Here is a 22,021-nt window from a genome sequence, read left to right as displayed (position 1 = left end):
CCCCCACCCTTAGTCCACGCTGCAGAGATTAGTGGTGAGCAGGTGCCAGAGCGCTGGCCCACCTGGCGCGCTGATGGAGGGACAGGGAAAGGAAGAGGGAGAGACAGCGAGAGAGAGAGCCAGGGAAAGAGGGGCGCCCGAACCTGCCACCACTGTGCCCAGCCCCGCACCCCTCCTACTGGGACCTGGATCAGGAAGGACCACGTCCCAGGAAAAGGTAAGAGACTCCCAGAGGGTGAGCTTGGCCCCGGCAGGACTGCGGCAGCCTGCTGGGGGCTAAAAGCGGTGTGGGGAGGAGGTTGTGATCCCTGTGGGCCTGCGGAGGGTAGGGGTTGAGCCTGGGCTGCAGAGGCGCTGCCAGGGGAGGAGGGGCAGCCCTGGGTAGGAGAGGAGGTGTCAGTATTAACCTCGCTCTTGCCCCATTTACATTCACAGGCTGTGGAGACTTGGGCTGTCTGCTGTCACTCTAGAAGCTGGCCCAGATGTCTGTGCATTGCGCACTGATCATTCCCCCCTAAATTAGATGCTGTAGAGACTGGGGTCATGTTCTTAACACTGTTGCAGGATTGGTGCAGGGGGGAACATCTGAACACCCAGAGGTCCATGTTCATCCTGGGGATTCCTGAGGACTGTGATGAGGTTCTCTGTCACCTGGGCAGGTATAGAGTCATTGGCAGGATGTTTAGGGGGGAGGAGAATGCCCAAGCGTTTCTCCTGGAGCTTGCCCAAGATATCGAATATGCTTTGATCCCCAGGGAAATACCAGGAAAAGGGAGGGTTTGGGGAAGTGGCGGCAAAACCTCGTAACTCAGATGGTGAATTTCTCAATAGACTGAACTGCTGCTTAGAGGAGGAAAGGTGGACAGTGTCAGACATGAACAGAGTCCTTAGATCAGACATCAATAGTCCCTCTCCCAGAGTGGCCATATCACCTGATTTCTGTACTTCAGCCCAAACCCTGGAAGCAGTACTGCAGCTTCTGCTAGAACAAATGTCATACTGAGAACTGAGAGTGTTTTCTGGGAACAGTGTGTCCATTCCAGGGGCATTGTCCTTTGAAACTTGGCTTGAGCACACCACTGAGGTGCTACAGATGTGGCAGGTACCTGAGGGGGAAAAGAGGCAAAGGTTGATGGAATGCTTGCGGGGGCCTGCTCTGCAGATGGTCAGTGAGCTCCGTTCCCACAATGCTGCCATAACTGTGGAGGAGTGCCTGGCAGCCTTGCAGCAGGTGTTTGGACCTGTGGAGAGCCGTAAAATCGCTCATGTGAAGTTCTGTAAGACCTATCAGGAGGCAGGAGGGAAAGTCTCTAGTCTTGTGTTATGGTTGGAACGCCTGCTCCAAAGAGCTGTAGAAAAAAATGCGGTATCACGAATGAATGTGAATCAGACTTGCCTGAAACAAGTCTTAGATGGGGCCAACCTTACTGACAAACTTCAAGACAGGCTTAAGCTGATGAAACAGTGAAGGAAGACTCCTGGTTTCTTGGCACTAGTGAAGCTGCTGTGTGAGGAGGAGGAATAGGAGGCTACCTTAGGTCCTGAGAGGGAGAGTCTAGATGGGTTAGAAACAGGCATAAGGTCACCTGCCAGAGCCCGTGGTTTCAGAGCAGTGTCTTCCCTGACCCTGGGAATACTCTACAGGCCAGGCCTTCCCACAGTTCCTGATGCAGGAGATGCAGAAGCCAACACTGCAGGGGGGAGTGTGGCAAGGGTTCACTCACCAAGTTCAGGAAAATGGAAACACCACATATTCTGCTATACTTGTGGAGAAAATGACCTCATCAGGGCAGACTGTAGCAACCTTCCAAACCTTCTCTTCGTAAAGCAGAAGAAAAAGGCTGCAATAGAGTCAGGAAATGAAAATCGGTCTTGGGACAAGAGCCACACCAAGCCCAAAGAAAAATAGGCTCACAAAAATGGGGCAGCTCTTCTTATTATACGCTAAAGAGACGAAAGATATATTGGAAGAAAGGGAAGGGGCATTCCTTGCAAACAACAGAGGACTTGAGTGGGACAGAGGGGCAGGGCAGTGAGACCCAGACCAAGGCCCCTCATCCCCCGCCAACTGAAGGAGACTCCACCCACGAAGTCAGACTCACCTCAGGGAGAGCCAAGTACAGGGCCCTGAAGAGGTACCAGCGACACAAGCAGGGGACCACCACACCCAGCCCATGGGATGCTCCAGCCACGAGCAGAGACCCTACCATTGCAGAGGCTGAAGGAGTTGCAGCTGGGGGCTCTGGCGTTGGCCCCATCATCTTGCCACCCCCAAACGTCCACCCTGTGGACTCAGAGCCAAGAATGCCAACAGGCCACCAGGCTACTCGGTGCCTGGAGGAGCCTTCCCCAGGGCCACCCTTGCTAGAAGATGTCAGCACCAGTGAGGAAGAGCTGTGCAGCAGAGAAGCGGTGCGCCGTTGGAAGGGAGGCCGCAGGGTCCAGCCCATCTTCAGAATTATCTACACTGCTCTAGGGGAGCCCCAGGAAGGCAGCACCCATGAGCCCCTGCGCAAGTGAGGCCAGGAGAGTCCAGCGCCAGCCTGCAGGCACTTTCCTCTGCAGCCTGGAAGGGCTGTGGGGACAAGGAGAGCAAAGAATGAGGAGAAGAGCCCCGGGTGAGAGCCTAGGCTCAGACTGTGTGGGGGGTTGCTGAGTACTTGGGTTAGGACGCCACAGCTGGTTTTGGTGGGAGTGGGTGTGCAGGGACAGTTGTTCTAAAGCAGGAGGAGAAGGGGAAGGGCAGGAGGAGAGAAGGAGGAGGACATGCAGGAGAATAACTAGGAGGAGGAGGAAGAGGAAGAGGAGGAGGATAACGAGGAGGTGAGCAGGAGAGAAGGAGGCAGTGATTGGGGAGCAGTGTTTTGTTCTGTTTGTTCGTGTAGGGCCACTGGAGATCTGGGGAGAGCAGACAGGAGAACTGGCACTGGCCTGGCGAACCACCACTCAGCAACAGCCAGTGCCAACCAAGTCCAGCCCCAGCCCCAAACCCTGCCAATTCTGGCAGCCAGCCTGGGAGCATCCCTGAGCAGTCTTCCCTGGCCTAGATGAGGGGCACCTGAAGACGTCTGCACCTGCACAGAACTGGGAGATGTTAGGGGCCATCTCAAGGGTACCAGTCCTGGGAACCCCCATTCTCCATGCCCTGGGGCAGGCTGCTCCCTGAACTGGGAAATACCCACCACTTCACTGTAGGCTCTGTAGTGACCCATGTGTGAAGTACTTAGCTCCTCTCTTACCACACACGAGACCTGGTTCCTGTGCAGAGCTGCCAGGTGTGCTTGAACCGGGTTGGGTGGGTGTCCTGGCCTACCTACCGGGGCAGCCGGCTCTCGGCCCCCGCATGTGCCATGAGCTCCACTGTTAGCCATGGCTCTGCCCGCTCTCGTCCAGTGTCGTGAGCTCAACCTCTTTGCTTTCTCGGTGTAGATTTGGGTCAAGCACTGCTTGTTCTTGTGGAGATGTGTGTGTGTTTCTCTGAGCAGTTCCTGTACCTCCACTCCCACCCTGGAGACCCGTGCCCAGTCCCAGGAAGTGGTGGGAAGGATCAACGAAGGCGAGGCCGGCCCTTACCCAGTGACCTCGGAAGGAAGAACTGGACCAGGGCCCAAAGGGGCTGCCCAAGGCTCCACGGGGACTGTGCTCTGATGTGCCACCTGTTGTTCCTTGTGACTCGGCTTCCTCAGCTTGGTGGAGTGTCCCCTGCTGTGTTGTCCAGCATCCTGTGACTGTCCTGTGCAGGCCACAGGGCAGGGCCAGGCCCCAGCCTGTCAGCCAGAGGGGGAGGGGAGCCCTGCAGTGAGTGGACATGGCCAGAGCCCACAGCCCTGCAAAGGCCGTTTGTGGGGCCCTCAGGAAGGGGGACTATGGCGGGACGGCCGTGGTGTGGGGGTCAGCTGAGGCACCTTGTCAGGGACTCCTAGGAAGAGTGGCAGTTCCGGACCTATGGGCTCTTGTGGCCATTAAAAGTTCTTTTCTGTGTTGCCATTTCTTTTCAATGGATTTCGTAAATGTTTCTCTGCAATAAATTTTGTTGAATGTTTCAGCTGAGTTTAGCCTCTACTGTGGGCCATTGAAAGAAAGGTGTGCCAGGTGTGGGGCTAAAGAGGCAACAGTGGCCTGGTACAGTGATGTTATCTATGTGTGACTGGTGACATCTCAGTAGCTGGTGCCAGGCATCACATTTCTCGTTCTTCGGTCTCATAATCCTAGAAATTCCAAAAATGCCAGGTTTCCTGTTGGACCTTAGGGAAGGCCTGCAGTTCTCATTGGTGTGGCATCAGGTCTCAAAGCTTGCTAAATGCATAGACCAGGATAGTTCTGTATCCAAATGCTCCATTCAGGAGCTCACCATTTGCCTTATAAACTTCACAGTCTTTCACTTCTAATATCATCAGTAGTTCTTAGGAACGAAGGGGGATGGATGTGGACACACAATCAGTAAGTTTCATCATCCCAGCATGCATGACACAACACAATTTTCAAACAGTGCTTCTTTTTCCTGTAAGCAAAAGAGTCACAAAACCTAAACTGTATACTTCACTGTTAGCTTAAGCTTAATATGTCTTGAAGACAATGAAAATAGTGTTTGTAACCAACATTTTATTAAGGAGTCTTAAGTGTCCTTCTCCCTAATAAATTAGGAACATACACCAATTACATCTAAAACTTCAGCCCCAAGGACATGAGGAAGAGAGGATTGGAAGCATAGGGAGTATGTTTTGTGGACGACTGAATGGTGGTTCAGGGATTCTCCAGGGTGTGGTTGCCTCTGCCAAAAACAGTATTTCCTGACCTGGGTGTAGAAATACCAGATCCAGTTGGCCTTTACTTTGAGTATGTGTTTGTTAATTTTGCAAATTAAACATTGCACTGCCAAGGCCATATGTACTTGGGCCTCTGAAGGTAATACGGAGCCAACACAGACAACTTGTATGTCCTGGACAGACTAGTCAAAGAGATGAAATGTTCAATGCACCAGCACCATTAGCTGCCAATCCTCTGCAGTGGCAGTTTCAATGCCCTATCCCTGAATGGGATCCAATGCTGAATCAGGGAATCTCTCTAAAGGTGACAGCAAGACCAATGTTCACACCACAAACTTTTTGATAGCAGCGTCTTTGTTACCACTAAGAACTGATTAGGGACATATACCTGGAGAATACTGGAGGCTAATTTGAAAAAGAAGCAATGGAAATTCTTGAAAAATTTAAATTGTGACACACAATATAAGAAAAAAATCTAATATTAGGGCTGATGAAACTTGAAGACTAAATTAGAGAACTGAAAGTTAACGTTGTTTAACTCTTCCAGGAAGACATAAAAATAGAAAGTGTGAAAGAAAGCGGATTAACAGGATTTCCCAAAAGCGAAACAAAAAGAACTTACTTGTGGATGTGGAGAGCTCCCTGTCTTGTGGATCCCTGTCCTTCCCATATATCTCCCCAGCCACACAGCTCTATGGGATCTTGTCTTTTTCCCTGTGTGTTCTCCAGTGGGAAAAGGTTGTTCCAGAGGATTCTACCCTGGCTGAATCATAGTCTCCAAGAGCAATTGCCCACAGCTGCCTGAGCAAGTCAACTTTAACTCTGATTGGGCACATTTGGACGGGTTGTGATCCACCAGCATTTGGATGGTATGTACCGAGCACAGATACTCCTTCCATGAATCAGGAAGAAGCCCCCTTTGTTTCCCAGCAACCTATGGGGAGAGCACATTCCAGCTGTCCAGGCATGTGAAGCATTGCAAAAATCACAGCGACACCTCCAATATGTCTCAGAGCCCTCCTTCCTTCCTGAGTCCAGAGGCCGCTCTTTATGGACGACCACCACCCCTGCTAGTGGGAGGTCCTTGTGCTGGCACAGCCCTAGACTCTAGCTGGGGCCACTGGGGGCCTAACAGTTAAAATGCTGCCTCTGCTCCCAGTTGTTTTTAAAGGCGTTTGAAACATTAAAGACAGTCTGATATACTAGGCAGGTAATTTTCATGAAATGTTTAGACATATTTGATTAGTTTTGTAAACTATGTTTAAAAGTTTGTGAAAAGTTAGTTTGTTAAATCCATAAATAAAAAGGGAATTATCATTCAGAGGAATTTTGGCTATTTGCCTTTTAAAAATTATTAATTGGTTGCTTTTAACTACATAAGACTAAGGCAGTAAACAAAGTAGAAACATCAGTCCATATTTTTCTCTATGCTTTCACCCACCCCCTTGTGAGCCTTGTACATTGCCATGGGTAGCCTCCAAGGTGGCTAAGGACACCTTGACCTGCAACCAATCTCTGTTTTCGTTTGCTGTACACCGCCATCCCACATCCTCTGGATTTCTTGTGTACCACTGTGATGACAGATGTATTCCAGCGCCAAAATTTAGTTAGAGGGTCATTAATTAAGAGTTCATTAACATGGTCCCTAAAATCCATAGCCTGTGATGCAGTCTTTTCCCTAAAGTGCTCCTTAAAAAGATGAGGGCCTGTAACGCTATTCACTGTTTCCTACCTTTGCCTAGCTCACAAACCACTCATGGAAGAGTAAACATTAATCTAAGCCTTTGGCTTCCCCTTTGATTTCTCTTTCCACTTTGCAGTCACAGGCAGACCCCCAAAGTCCAAATCTTTATGTTAGTTCCCCAGGCCCCTTCTCTTGCAGCCTTTGGAGGCAAGCATGCTGGCAGTTGCCTCTCCAAGATTCGTGGCTCTTCTGTGACCATCTGATAGTTAGCTTTGGCATACTAGACATGTGTGGAAGTTGTGGCTGACATTTATTGAATTATATTTGATTCTGTATGAGTTTTGTTTTTATTTTTTATTTTATTTCCCATTACCATTTAGTCCCCTTATCTCCCCTGCAACCCCTGCCAATCACCACACTGTTGCTTGGTCAGGGCACATACAAGAATCAACCAATGAATGTATAAATAAGTGGAACAACAAATCATGTTTCTTTCTCAAGTCAATAAATTAAATATATATAGTTTACCATTCAAGAGGGAAAACAAGATACCAAACAGTACTTACATAATGATCTCAGTGAGGTAAAATAAAACCAAATTATATATGTATATGTTTATATAAATGAATGTTAAACGAATATGCAACCTTATGGAAAGATGCTCACTGAGAGGCTCAGATTATTCACCTCTATGGAGGGAAAGGGACAAAGGTGGGAGTGAGTATGGTGGTTAATTTTGTGTATCAACTTGGTTAAGGCTATAAAGCCCAGCTGCTTGGTAGTGTCAACAGATCAGCAAGATATAGTGGAGATGGAGACAATAGGAGAGTTACAACCATGATGTCATCCCAAGTGTAACAGTTGAGCTTTAGTTAAATGATAGAGAGAGTCTGTCTGAACAGTGTTAGATTTCTAAATAGAATAGCAGCGTTGGAACACCATCACAAGTGGGAGGCAAGAAGAAAGATAACAAATAGGACAGTTTAGGAGACACTTCATCCAGTCTTAGCCCACGCCTCCCTTACATTTAGATAGACTGTAAGAGCAACCTGCACACCAGGCTTACCATGGGCTTGTTGGCAGGAACTACACACACACTAGAAACAGTATAATGTAATGAAAGGAGCAGAGATCCCAAACTAAAAAAGCTTAGCTTTGCAACTGTGTGACTAGGGCAATCCCCTCATTTCTTTTGTGCTCATTTTTTACCATTGAACAAGGAAAGGCTCCATGATCTCTGGAGCTAGGAAAAGTAAGCCTTCAGTACCCTGCAGTATCTCCCCGCCCACCTCCATCACCCTTCCTCACCCAACTCTTGGGAACTAAGCCCCTCCCCACGGAGCCCCAGAACCCAGAGAAGGTAGGTCCGCCCTGGGGTCCCTTGTGAGTGCACCGTCCAGCTGCCCTCCCTACGTGTCAAGCCCGTGCCCCCGGACAGCTCTGAAGACCAGGGTCCAGGGACGACTGACTCCACGGCACCCTGCCAAACAGGATCGGGCCACAGGATCCCCTTTCAGCTGCTTGTGGGTACTCAACTCCCTTCCTCTCTCCCGCCTCGGCAGGCGCTGCGGCGGTAGAAGGGGCTTCCAGCCCCAGTACACTGGGACACCTCAGCCCCTCGGGCTATTTGGGAAAGAGCAAAAAGAAGCTAGGGCAGCTCCAGAGGTGCGGTCTGGCCCATCCGTTATCCTTCTTCGCCATCTGGCGACCATCGGGGGCACTGCAACAAGAGAAGAGCTGCCAAAGCCTCCATCTACCCCAGCAGCCATTTCGTTTTGTAGATGGTCACATTTCCCGATAGGCACTGAGACCGGAGCTTGCGGCTGCGGGAGATGGTGGCTTGCGCAGGCGCACAAAAGCCAGGCGCAAGGGCACGAAACTCCAGGCACGCATGCGCAGGCGCACAGAGGAAGGCCTCACATGACTAAGTACAAATGCGGGAAGGCAAATCTCTTCTGTCCTCGATGGCCAGACTCCTGGGTTCTCTCTGTATCCACCCTTTTTTTTCTTCCCAGTCTAGAATGTCCTGACTTTGCATAGAGATTGTGAAATCTCTGACACACTAGTTCCAGGCACTGAATGAACATGAGAATAAATGGGGGAGCGATTAAAAAGATACCTGTGCTTTTCATCAACCCAGGATCCCATTCTGCCTACTGCCACTTTCCCTCCTTTCAATGTCTGACCCACTGTCTTTTACAAGTTTTGGTGTATACCCTAGAGACGCAACTAGCCACTGACACCACTCACAAGAGTCCTATTGACTGGCACCATCCAGCTACTCAACTCAGTTCCTTAACTTGGGTTCACAGGCTGGTGGCCACATTTTTCAATTAAAGATCAAAACACCCTCAATTCTGACTTGGAGTCCCAGACTACCATTGCCCGCCAACCCACCCCCAGCAGACCCTTCAGTGAACAGAGCCTACAGTGAAGTGGTGGATATGTCCCAGTTCAGGGAGCAGCCTGCCCCAGGGCATGGAGAATGGGGGTTCCCACAACTGGCATTCTGGAGACGGCCCCTAACATCTCTCAGCTCTGTGCAGGTGGCAGACATCTTCAGGTCCCCTGCTCCTAGGCTAGGTGCTCCCAGGCCAGCTTCCCAAGTTGGCAGGGCTTGGGGCTGGGGCCACGTGTGGTGCTACCATAGTGGGGGCACCTCTTCTCACCCCATTTGGTGTAAAACATGGTTCTTTTGGTCACTCAGAAGGGCTGATGGTGGTGGTCAGGGCCCTTTGAGGGTGGTGGTAGGTTTGGGGATTTATTTTGGGCTGGGTGGGCCCTTGCCTGGACCATGCTCCCCATGTAGGGTGAGGAGGCTGCCCTGGCCTGGCCTCCCCCTGCCTCCTGGGCTGTGCTGCCTGGGAGGAGAGGGGAGGAAGATGCTCCTCCATCCTTGATTTCTGGGGTTAGAACACCAAGGGAACCCTCCCATGGCATCTCTAAATTCAAAGGGCAGAGGAAGCTCCCCAATCTCAACTCTTATCCCGAGGGCAATCTCTGGGATAGAGAGTGAGGAGATGTCCTCCAATCTCCTGGTTAGCAGGGCCAAAGAGCTCTCCTTGCAGTTTCTGGGGTCAGAGACGCAAGGGAACCCTTTCCAAATCTCCCAGACGGCAGAGCTGATGTAACCTCATATTCAGTTGCTGGATTCAAAACTTCACCCCCTCCCTTAAGCCCCCTCACCAACTACTGGGTTTAGAAAGCCAAGCAAAGTTCCTCTTAATATCCTGGGAGGGAGCACCAGGGAACCCTTCCCCCATTCATGCAATGTCTGGAGTCAGATGTAAAACAAAAGAGGCCTCACAGAAGGGTCAAAGAAAGTCTCTTTGCCAGAAGAATAAAAGTAACCCCTTACTACCATGTCACAAGGGACAACTATCAGATCACTGGATTAGATGAAGAGGTGTGACTAGCTACTGTGGATCCCAACTTCCTTAGCCAGGAAAGGACGCAAAGGGTCTGAGAGGCCAACATAAACACCTGGGTGAAGACAGGGGTCCAAGAGCCAGTCAAATAAAAACAAATCCTGACTTGGTAAAAGAAGACAAAGGACTGGCAAAAGACAGGCAATTGGGTGAACACATAGACCATAGGATCTGCAAGCATCTTAAGGTTTAAGTGATGAAGGGTTTTCTTTTGAAGAAAGAAGTGAGGATGATGGAGTAGTAGATCAAAGAAAGTTTTACCTGAGGTCAGCCTGTTCTTAGAAGAGCTGTTCAAGTTTTCTGCTGGCTCAGGTTGAGGGTGGGCCAAAGCTCAGGGGTCTGCAGAAACGAGAAGAGCTAAACCAAACTTTAGTTAACAAGCACCCTGTTCCTATTGATTAGTGGAAATGAGCACTTCCAGCTAATCAGGAGACAAAAAAGGGAAATTTGGAGGGTCTTTGTCTAGCCTTTCCATAGGTAAACTAGAAGGGCATCCCTGAGTCAGATGGCGAAGGGGGTTGTATGAGTTTGAACAGTCTGCCATAACAAGGTACCACGGACTGGGTGGCTCAAACACTAGAAATGTATTGTCTCATAATTTTGGAGGCCAAAAGTAGGAGATCAAGATATGGTTGCTTCCTTCTGAGGGCCATGAGGGGAGGAGTTGTTTCACACTTCCCTCCCTGGCTTGCAGGTGGCCATCTCTCCTGGTGTCTCTTCACATCATCTTTCCTTTATGTGTATCTATCTGTCTTTGCACCAAGTGTCCCCTTTGTATAATGACACCAGTTGTCTTGAATTAGGGCCCACTAATAATCTCACTTTAATTATCTCTGTAAAGGCCTTGTCTCCAAATCTGTCACATTCTGAGGCACTAGGAGATAGGACTTCAATATACAAATTTCAATAAGGGTGCAATTCAGCCCATAACAGTGGTTCTTTGCAGTAAGTCATTTTTCAGGACACAAAAGGGTAGGAGCTTTCTTAACCATTGTTGTTATCCAGACTCACAGGATTCAAGGGAAGTTCAACACTGCCAGCAGGTAACTGGGGAAGGAGCAGGGCAACTAGGGGTGTTGGCTGACAAAGAGCTGAAGGAAAAGAATCCTGTGTGCAGGGACACTGGCTCAGAAGACACGCCTTGATCTGGGCTCCAGGAGGATGGAGTGGAGTCTGGAGGGGTATTGTGGCCTTGAAAGTGGGCCCCCAAATGACCAGGGTTTGGGTAGGGAAAAGCTCATAGAGCAGAGGGTAATCCCAGGTGCTGGCAAATCCTGGCTATGGAGGAATGTGCACAGCAGCAGGGGACTTGGACCTGTACCCCAGGCCTGGGGAACTGGTGACAAACCAGTTCCAGGCTTCAAACCTTGCCTTTTGGTTCTAGGTCAAGGAGCCAGGGGTCTGGGGTGGTGCCCTGCTGAACAGACAAAGGAAAACACAGACAAGAGGGAGAAAAATGCATACTCATTTCTTTCCAAATTCTCTTTCTATAGGGGAAGGACAAAAGGCTGGGAAGGGTGGTCTCCAGGGGCTGGGTGGCAAGCCCGGAACCTCTCTTTTCTGTGCCAGCCCAGAAGGAGGAGGGCTGATCTCCTGGGCCCAGGGAGGGGTGGGAAAGTGATTACCCCACATAGACCTAGAAGGATTTAAAACTCACCAATTGCCCAACACACACACCCTCACACAGGTTCTTTTCTCTTCAGCCATCACACACCTCCAGACCCACAAACGTCTCTCAGTGGCTACACCAAACTGGCCCCTTTTCAGCTGGCAGGGGACAGCTGATCAGGGATGGGTAAGCAGAGACCCCACCCCACCCCAGAGTCCTTCACTTAGCATCTGGCAGGGGTATATGACCACACACCCAGGCCCTTCTATGGCCATCTGGTCTCTGGAATGCACACGTGACCTCTCTGACCAATTTGGGCACCCTGAGCTCTCACACCCCTGCCAGGGATCCTGTGGCCTCTGGCCTACCTGCTGTCCTTCCTCTTCCCTTCAAAGTCTAACCGACTTATTCCTGGTGGATCCCAGAACTTCCTGGAGACCAAAACAGATAATATCTGTGCCCACAAATTCCTGCCACCTATCTCATCTAGCCCAGAGGATTTCACAGCCGTCATGGACCCTGTCCCTACCATACCCCAGTGCTGACTTAGAGTCTGAGGGCATTGTTTTCCCCCTACCCTGCCCCCAGCAGACCCTTCCCTCAATGGCCCACAGTAGAGGCTAAACTCAGCTGAAACATTCAACAAAATTTATTGCAGAGAAACATTTACGAAATCCATTGAAAAGAAATGGCAACACAGAAAAGAACTTTTAATGGCCACAAGAGCCCATAGGTCCGGAACTGCCACTCTTCCTAGGAGTCCCTGACAAGGTGCCTCAGCTGACCCCCACACCACGGCCGTCCCGCCATAGTCCCCCTTCCTGAGGGCCCCACAAACGGCCTTTGCAGGGCTGTGGGCTCTGGCCATGTCCACTCACTGCAGGGCTCCCCTCCCCCTCTGGCTGACAGGCTGGGGCCTGGCCCTGCCCTGTGGCCTGCACAGGACAGTCACAGGATGCTGGACAACACAGCAGGGGACACTCCACCAAGCTGAGGAAGCCGAGTCACAAGGAACAACAGGTGGCACATCAGAGCACAGTCCCCGTGGAGCCTTGGGCAGCCCCTTTGGGCCCTGGTCCAGTTCTTCCTTCCGAGGTCACTGGGTAAGGGCCGGCCTCGCCTTCGTTGATCCTTCCCACCACTTCCTGGGACTGGGCACGGGTCTCCAGGGTGGGAGTGGAGGTACAGGAACTGCTCAGAGAAACACACACACATCTCCACAAGAACAAGCAGTGCTTGACCCAAATCTACACCGAGAAAGCAAAGAGGTTGAGCTCACGACACTGGACGAGAGCGGGCAGAGCCATGGCTAACAGTGGAGCTCATGGCACATGCGGGGGCCGAGAGCCGGCTGCCCCGGTAGGTAGGCCAGGACACCCACCCAACCCGGTTCAAGCACACCTGGCAGCTCTGCACAGGAACCAGGTCTCGTGTGTGGTAAGAGAGGAGCTAAGTACTTCACACATGGGTCACTACAGAGCCTACAGTGAAGTGGTGGGTATTTCCCAGTTCAGGGAGCAGCCTGCCCCAGGGCATGGAGAATGGGGGTTCCCAGGACTGGTACCCTTGAGATGGCCCCTAACATCTCCCAGTTCTGTGCAGGTGCAGACGTCTTCAGGTGCCCCTCATCTAGGCCAGGGAAGACTGCTCAGGGATGCTCCCAGGCTGGCTGCCAGAATTGGCAGGGTTTGGGGCTGGGGCTGGACTTGGTTGGCACTGGCTGTTGCTGAGTGGTGGTTCGCCAGGCCAGTGCCAGTTCTCCTGTCTGCTCTCCCCAGATCTCCAGTGGCCCTACACGAACAAACAGAACAAAACACTGCTCCCCAATCACTGCCTCCTTCTCTCCTGCTCACCTCCTCGTTATCCTCCTCCTCTTCCTCTTCCTCCTCCTCCTAGTTATTCTCCTGCATGTCCTCCTCCTTCTCTCCTCCTGCCCTTCCCCTTCTCCTCCTGCTTTAGAACAACTGTCCCTGCACACCCACTCCCACCAAAACCAGCTGTGGCGTCCTAACCCAAGTACTCAGCAACCCCCCACACAGTCTGAGCCTAGGCTCTCACCCGGGGCTCTTCTCCTCATTCTTTGCTCTCCTTGTCCCCACAGCCCTTCCAGGCTGCAGAGGAAAGTGCCTGCAGGCTGGCGCTGGACTCTCCTGGCCTCACTTGCGCAGGGGCTCATGGGTGCTGCCTTCCTGGGGCTCCCCTAGAGCAGTGTAGATAATTCTGAAGATGGGCTGGACCCTGCGGCCTCCCTTCCAACGGCGCACCACTTCTCTGCTGCACAGCTCTTCCTCACTGGTGCTGACATCTTCTAGCAAGGGTGGCCCTGGGGAAGGCTCCTCCAGGCACCGAGTAGCCTGGTGGCCTGTTGGCATTCTTGGCTCTGAGTCCACAGGGTGGACGTTTGGGGGTGGCAAGATGATGGGGCCAACGCCAGAGCCCCCAGCTGCAACTCCTTCAGCCTCTGCAATGGTAGGGTCTCTGCTCGTGGCTGGAGCATCCCATGGGCTGGGTGTGGTGGTCCCCTGCTTGTGTCGCTGGTACCTCTTCAGGGCCCTGTACTTGGCTCTCCCTGAGGTGAGTCTGACTTCGTGGGTGGAGTCTCCTTCAGTTGGCGGGGGATGAGGGGCCTTGGTCTGGGTCTCACTGCCCTGCCCCTCTGTCCCACTCAAGTCCTTTATTTCTTTTGACTGTCCCTTTCCCTTGTTAAAATCTTTCTTATGCCTGCTAGGAGAAAGGGTGCCTAGATCTTTTGAGCCTATGCTTCCTAGGGCTTGGGATGGCTCATGGCCCCAGCCCCTGCCTCGTTTCCCGACTCCTCTGCTTCAAGCTGAGGGCTCTGCTTTGGTGGTGTTACGTTTTCAACCTTAGGGCATGTGGCCTGGCTGAGGCCTTCCTCTCCATTAGAGTGGCAAGACAGTTGCTTGCGCTTCAATGAGGAGGCAATTCCTTTCTGAATGGTCTGAGTGCTGCTCTCACAAAATGTCCCTGCCTGTGTGATGACCTGAGGTATGATAGGATCACTGGTTTCTTCTAATACCTGTCTGCTGGGGACCTTGTGGCCCCTTCCTACAAGCCTTTGTGTCTCCTTTGTCACTGCCCTGCTGGTCTCCCACTCCTCTTCATCTCGAATGAGCTTCATTAACTCCAGAAAAGTGGGAGGACACCCTCGCTGGTCCAGAAGCTCAAGCTTGCCCCGGAGGCTGTTGGTCACATTGGCCCGAGCTAGGACATGTTTCAGGCGAATCATATCTGCACTTCGCACTGACAAGGGACTGTGCTGCACGGCTTTCTGCAGCAGGGGTTCTAACCGTACCAAAAACACAGAGATTTTCTCTCCAATCTTCTGACAGGTCTGGAGGAACTTAAACTGCGAGGTTCTATAGTCCTCTTTATTCCCAAAGATCTGCTTCAGGGCATCCAGGCATTGCTCCACAGTCAGAGAGTCATTGTTGACTCGGAGCACCCGCATGATGGACAGGGCTGGGCCACGTAGGCTCTCCAGCAAACGCCTCCTCTTCTCCACTTCAGACACTTGCCACACCTGCATCATCTCAGTGACATGCTCCAGCCAGACTTCAAAGTGTTCTTCACCTGGGCTTGGGAAGGCAGTTCCTGAAAACATTCTGAGTTTTCGGTACCACATGTTTTCCTTCAGAGGCTGCAAAACTATCGGTTCAACTGGGGAAACATTCTGTGGCTCCTTGGTGTCAGTGGGAGGGCTATACCCCAGGGCTTTGGCCACATCTACCATCCTCCGGCCCTCATCCTTCAGGAAGCAGCTCAATCTATTGATGAATTCTTCATCTGGGTTACGGGGTTTTACCACCACTTCCCAGGCACCTCCCTTTCCTGGTATCTGACCAGGTATTGTAGCATAATTGATCGTGTCACCCAATTCAATGAAGACTGCCTTAGCATTGTCTTCCCGTCTGAACATTATGCCCAGCACCTTGTATGGGTAAAAGGGCTGTAAGGCTGCCCTCACAGTATCTTTAATTTCATCCTCAGTACACTCCACAGGGATCCCCACAATCAGCAGGGCCTTCCTGGGGTCCAGGTCCATCCCCTTGCACCAATCCTCTAACAGTGTCACGGCCATTGCTCCTACTTTCTATGGACTGATCTAATACTAGGAGTAGTAATTTGCTCACAGAGTTTGACCAAGACTCAGTCAATTCTGAGCCAATGTCAAGTACAAAGGCAGAAGAGTCACAGGTTTCCACAGCCTGTAATGCAAAAGGGGTGAAAGCATCATTATTGCCCATCTCCCACCCTCACCAAGTGCCCCTCTACTACCCCCACCTCCACTCACAGGGATTCAGTTCCTGCCTCCCAGGGCTCCCTTAATCATTTGGTACAGTGTAGAGTGTAGAGAAGTCTCCCTAGTCCAAACTCCCCTTACTCATCCCTTCCCTGCTGACCTCCTCCTGCCGTGGGTTTCTCCTCAAAGTCCGAGGACTCTGCTGCATGTGCTTCCGATGCCTGTGGTGAAAAGGTCAGCATCAGGAGGCAGAGCCTGATGCCTGGGGGGCGCTGACAAAGCCCCCCAAACAGTAGAGACCAGGAGCATATGGCAGTCCCCTGCACAAGGCTATGCAGGCCCAGGGCACCTGCACCCTCTTTGCCAGGGCAAAGGTGGGGGAAGGGCAACACAGAGTTCCCCACTTTCTCAGAAAATGACTGATAAATGAGAAAGATGGCTAGAGTTTTGCACAATGCAATTAAACTGGTGGGTGTGGAGAGCTGCAGTGTTGTCATGGATACCAAGAACAGCAGGGACCATGGGTTTCTATCACAGATGTGGTAAGGTTAAGACCCCCCAGGAACAACAGGTAGTGTCATTGGCCTCCAACCAATGAAGTGTTGTAGCAACAAAAGGGGTTGGAGGATGTGAGATGAGGGCTGGACAGCAAGGATTGAGTGTTCAAAAATCAAGAGCTTGAGCTTCCACCTAAGATGGAGGTGTAGGTAGATATGCTTTGCTTCCTTGCACAACCAAAAGAAGATTAACAACCAATTTAAAAACAAAAAACAACCACAACTGCCAGAAAATCGAACAGTATGGAAGTCTGACAACCAAGGTGTTGAAGAAGAAACAATCATCTAGACTGGTAGGAGGGGTGGAGATGGTCAGCCAGGGCAAAGAGGATGTGCAGCAAGGTGGCAGCTGGCGGATCGGGAGGTCCCATATTTGCATGTGGATAAACCGGGAGGAACAACTAGGGATCAAGACAGACCATGCAACCCAGGGTCCCAGTGCGGGAAAAGAAAGCCTCAAAACCTCTGGCTATAAAAACCCACGGGGGTTGCAGTAGTGGGAGAAACTACCAGTCTCACATGAGAATCCGTTAGAGAAGCCCATGGGGTCCTAGAATGTACATAAGCCCATACACCCGGGAATCAGCACCAGGGCAGAACCTGAAAGGGCACAATTCGATTGTGGGTAATGGAGGAAGTGCCAGAAAGAGGGAAAGGGCCAAGCAAGCGGTATTATTCCCTCTCTGACCCCTCCATCACATACAGTGCCACGATATGGTTAAGTGGGTTGCCCAGCCCTGGCAAATTCCTAACGTTCCACCCCTTACAATGTAACAGGTGCACCAACACAAAGAAATACAGCCCAAATGAAAGGACAGATCAAAACTCAAAAAAAAGGGGGGGGCACTAAGTGACGAAGAGATAGCCAACCTTTCAGATGCAGAGTTCAGAACACTGGTAATCAGGATGCTCACAGAAATGATTGAGGATGGCCACAAAATAAAGGAAGAAGTGAAGGCTACACAAAGTGAAATAAAGGAAAATCTACAGGGAACCAACAGTGAAGGGAAGGAAACCGGGACTCAAATCAATGATCTGGAGCAGAAGGAAGAAATAAACATTCAACTGGAACAGAATGAAGAAACAAGAATTCAAAAAAAAAAAAAAATGGGGAGAGGCTTAGGGGCCTCTGGGACAACTTTAAACGTTCCAACATCCAAATCATAGCAGTACCAGAAAGAGAAGAGGAATAGCAAGGAATTGAAAACTTATTTGAAAAAGGAATGAAAGAGAACCTCCCCAATCTGGTGAAGGAACTAGACATGCAAGTCTAGGAAGCTCCGAGAGTCCTAAAGAAATTGGACCCAAGGAAGCACACACCACAACACATCATAATTACATTACTCAAGATTGAAGATAAGGAGAGAATCTTAAAAGCAGCAAGAGAAAAAGAGACAGTTACTTACAAAGGAGTTCCCATAGACTATCAGCTGATTTCTCAAAAGAAACCTTATAGGCAAGAAGGGGCTGGAAAGAAGTATTTGAAGTCATGAAAGGTAAGGACCTACATCCAAGATCACTGTATCCAGCAAAGCTATCATTTAGACTGGGACGGCAGATAAAGTGCTTCCCAGATAAGGTCAAGTTAAAGGGACTTATCACCCAGCCATTATTATGTGAAATGTTAAAGGGGCTTATCTAAGAAAAAGAAGATAAAAACTATGAACAGTAAAAATGACAGCAAACTCACACCTAAAACAAAAACAAAAGCAAACTAAGCAAACAACTAGAACAGGAACAGAATCACAGAAATGGAGATCACATGGAGGGTTATCAGTGAGGAGGGGGAGGAGGGAGAATGGGGGAAAAGGTACAGGGAATAAAAAACATAAATGGTAGGTACAAAATAGATGGGGGAGGTTAAGAATAGTATAGGAAATGGAAAAGACAAAGAACTTATATGTACAACCCATGGACATGAACTAAGGTGGGGGGAATTCTGGGAGGGGTGTAGGGTCAAAGGGGATAAAAGGGAGTAAAAACGGGACAACTGTAATAGCATAATCAATAAAATATATTTTAAAAAATCAAGAGCTTATGATTTCAAATTGTATAGGAGCTGGAATCAAGAACAGAAAGGGAATCAAAAAAGGTCGCCAGTGCCACACTGCAGGAGGCAGACAACTCTCCCTCTAATTGTTATCCTGCCCAGCAGCCTGTACACCTGGACAGGCAGCCCATCCCTCTCCAGCTCTTTGCCAGGGCTTACAGAAGCTCCTCCCAACATAGGCCCACCTCACAGCTGCTCACCAAGTTGAGTAGTGCCCTCTGGCGGTGCAGATGCGGCGATTCCACTGGTACTCAACAGCGCTCTAGCTCTGTCCACAGTCAGACAGTTCCTGGCCCCAGGGTAGGTGGTACTGCTCCACTGGACCTGTTCCCAGAAAACGCAGAGGTATTTTGCTAAGGTTCTGACCCACGTGCTCCTGCTCCGGCTGTACCAATTCTGAATGTACGGAGCTGTGCATTAAGTACCCTGGCGCAGGGATACAAAAAACTGCTTCCTGAGTTCTACTGCTACAGCAGAAGGAATCCTTCCTTAAGATTATTATCCCAGCCCCAATTCCACACCCCTACCCTCGCCCTCATACCCACCCACTGCCATGACCCACCCCACAGAAGCGCAACCTCTAACCCAAAGCCCACACACCAAGCCCCGCCCCCACCAAACCCGAGGTCTGACACCAAGCTCTAGCCCCACAGAGGCTCTAGCCCTGCCCCCACCGAAGAACCACCCCTGCTACTCACATTCCACCCCTCCCAAACTCTGCTCCCACAAAGTCTCACCCCTTCCCAAACCTTGCCCCTACCCTGCGCAAGCGCAAGCCCAATGCCAAGCTCCACCCCAAAAGAAGTTCAATCCCTGCCCCCACCCAAGTCCTATCGCTGCCACTCACGTTCCACCCCTCCCAAACCCTGCCCCCACCTAAGCCCAACTCCAACCCCGCCAGCCTCCCATTCCTATTACGCTAGGCTCCCCACCCTAAGACCGACACCCTTTACACACCCCCTACCTCAAACACCCCCATTCTGGTCAGTGGATGTTGGCAGAGGAGGGCCAAAGCCATTTTCCCTAAGGGCTCTGCACAGGGTTAGGTGTGGACTCGATTCCTCCTCAGTACTTAAACTGGTCATTGTGCGTGGAAATGGCAGGGGGCCGGTGGGGTGCCTGGCTCAATTTAGTGGTATCCCACTTCAGGGGAAACCTATATAGCCCACTGGCCCCTAAGATGCCAAGGAACATGGCAAGGGTCACTAGGGGGCGGGGGAGGAAATTTCTGAGGTTTGGGTTGCTCTCTGCCCAGGGCTCTACTCCATACCTGCTGGAGATCCCCGCAGGCCAGAGCGCTCGAGCACCACAGCCACCACACATCTGCCGCCGCTACAGCCGAAGTGCAGACTGGGTAAGGAGTTGTTGGCGGGAAAATGTTATTGGGTGCACACGGCCCGCTGGCGGCTGCGCCCTTGCAGTATGGCACCTACCTCCCCCCTCGGAAGGCGGTGTTCTTGCCTCAGTCCCTGATGTGTGTGGGTGGGAAAACTATTCAAATCAAGCTGGGGGCAGTGTACATTCAGTCTTGGTTTAGCTACAAGCTAACCACCAGACACATCGCATGGCACGCCAGGCCTAAGAGCCGTTTATGGCACTTGTTGCGCTCTTTCCCATTGGAAGAGAGCTGAGGTATTACAATCTCCATTGGCTCCTCCTATTTGAATATTACAAAAAGTCAGCACAGGGCCGAGTGCAAAAGTAAAGCCCCAGAGAGTACTTTCTAAAGCAAAGTCCTGTTCCCCGCTTATTTTTTCTTAGGCTGTGTTCTAGGGGAGCATGGCAAAAGTACAGCTGCTCCCTGCATTTTACAAGGGCATGAAAATTTTAAGAGTTCACTAAGAGACAGAAAACTATCAAGTTCCATTCTCCCATTATTCTCTTGATTTCAGGAGCAAGTATTACCCACCTAACATCCAAACTGCTTCCCACTTTTTTGTAACGAGGTTTCTTCCACTGAGGGGAGACTGGAGTGTTTGCCCTGGGCCCTGCAGGACCCAAACGCGCTGTTCAGAAATGGGTGTGACTGGGGCATAGATATTACAATGGAAAGTGTGCGCAAATTTCCAGCGGATCTTGACAAAAATGAAAGTCCCAGTCAGGAGGATGGGGTGAAACTAAAAGCCTGCTGTTTCTCAAAAGCTGGGTGAGTCCAGTGCTGCAGATCTCTGACTAGGCTTTGAGTACCAAGGCTCTGAAGCCTGCAATTACTTTTCAGGACCAGAAACTGTGGGCCTTTGGTGACAGAATAGATTTCTTTTGCTTTATTGGGGATACAAAAGAACAGGCTTTTCTATAATGTTTTAACAAAAATATTAAAAACAAAATGTCATTTTTTTAATTTTAATTTTTCAATTATGACTGACATTCAATATTATATTAGTTTATTAGTTTCATGTGTACAGCATAGTGGTTAGACATTTATAGAATTTACAAAATGATCCCCCCGTAAGTCTAGTAACTATCCGGCACTATATGTGGTTATTAAAATATAATTGACTATACTCCCTATGCTGTGCTTTACATCCCCGGGACTATTTTGTAACTACCAATTTGTACCCAGAGGATATTATACTAAGTGAAATACATCAGAAAGGGTAAGACAAATGCCCCTTCAAATATAGACAAAAAAGACAAGTATAATTGCACTTACATGTGAACTCTAAAGAACAAAATAAATGAACAAACGAAACAAAAACATTCAGATACAGAGAACAAACTGATGGTTGCCAGATTGGGGGGGGTGGGGTTGGGAGGCTGGGTACAAAAAGGTGAAAGGATCAAAAAATATAAAAGCAAACAAAATTTTAAATGAAAGGTTATTGAGCAAGATATTTGCAGGCATCACCTCATTTCTCTTTAACTGCAAATGTTTGTTATGTCTGAGAAGGGGTGCACAGACCTCAATAGACCTTGCTTAAGAAGAACACACTATTTTAAGACTCTGTTAAATCAAGCTACTTCCCATGCCAAGAACAGGCGGTTACCTGGTGCTGTTAGAGAGTTGAAGACCCCAGGTGGAACATTTTACCTGAGAGTTCTCAGAACACAAGGTCGTTGTGGCTCTGTGAATCCACCACTCAAACACATGGTATTACAGGTATTATAAGGTGTCACAAAGGGTAATGTCATGGAAAGACCTGTTGTGGCCCTGTGATCCTGGAAAACAGTGAAGGTTAAGAAGCACCCCTGAAAACATATAACATTATATTAGTTTCAGGTGTACAACATGATGATTCCATATTTGTATATATTGCAAAATCATCACCACAGTAAGTCTATAGCTAATATCCATCATCACTCATAGTTACAGTTCTTGTTCTTGTGATGAGAAATTTTATGCAGTACAGTATTATTAACTACAGGCATCATGCTGCACATCACACCCCCAGGATTTATTTATTTTATATGTATGTTTTTCTGTATATGTATGCATGTATGTAATATTTTTAAGTGGATTTATTCTGACAAAACTATATTTCAACAATAATTGTGATTCATATGTAGTATGTCAGCTCTAAAGGTTTCAAGATCATTTGGTAACTTACAACCTTACACTTATACTAAATTAAGTATGTAAGGTATGCAGGATGTGTTTATCTTAAGGGAAAAGAGTAGTATATTGTCCTAAAGTAAAATGGTTGTTCCAGAATGACAAAAATGAAA

At 49.8% G+C, this 22,021-nt stretch overlaps 2 protein-coding genes across 3 annotated transcripts; one reads left to right on the top strand and one right to left on the bottom strand.

The window, feature by feature from the left end:
* The first annotated feature begins 543 nt into the window (after positions 1–543).
* PNMA3 (PNMA family member 3) lies at positions 544–1,909 on the top strand. Its single transcript, XM_045188172.2, is given in 4 exon segments — positions 544–783; positions 785–1,613; positions 1,616–1,698; positions 1,700–1,909. Coding segments are annotated over 4 exon segments (1,362 nt in total).
* Positions 1,910–13,785: 11,876 nt separating this feature from the next.
* Positions 13,786–21,793, bottom strand: PNMA5 (PNMA family member 5). Of its 2 annotated transcripts, XM_071220231.1 has the most exons (4): positions 21,387–21,793; positions 18,556–18,679; positions 15,909–15,969; positions 13,786–15,713 (listed from the first exon to the last, which is right to left on the bottom strand). In XM_071220231.1, the coding sequence occupies exon 4, from the start codon at positions 15,584–15,586 to the stop codon at positions 14,252–14,254; it is 1,335 nt and encodes a 444-aa protein (XP_071076332.1). In that variant the 5' UTR covers positions 15,587–15,713; positions 15,909–15,969; positions 18,556–18,679; positions 21,387–21,793; the 3' UTR covers positions 13,786–14,251. The 2 variants fall into 2 exon arrangements, with proteins under 2 accessions (XP_071076332.1, XP_024406836.1); XM_024551068.4 differs by lacking the exon at positions 21,387–21,793 and having other exon boundaries at positions 18,556–18,847.
* Between the last annotated feature and the right edge of the window lie 228 nt (positions 21,794–22,021).

Source organism: Desmodus rotundus, chromosome X (assembly GCF_022682495.2).
Source record: "Desmodus rotundus isolate HL8 chromosome X, HLdesRot8A.1, whole genome shotgun sequence".
In the NCBI taxonomy this organism is placed as follows: Eukaryota; Metazoa; Chordata; class Mammalia; order Chiroptera; family Phyllostomidae; genus Desmodus; species Desmodus rotundus.
Note: the sequence above shows the minus strand (reverse complement) of the source record. Positions and strands in the feature narration are given on the sequence as shown.

Coding starts and splice junctions, on each gene's coding strand:
- PNMA5 (XM_071220231.1), bottom strand. CDS start 15,586: ATGGCCGTGACACTGTTAGAGGATTGGTGCAAGGGGATGGACCTGGAC.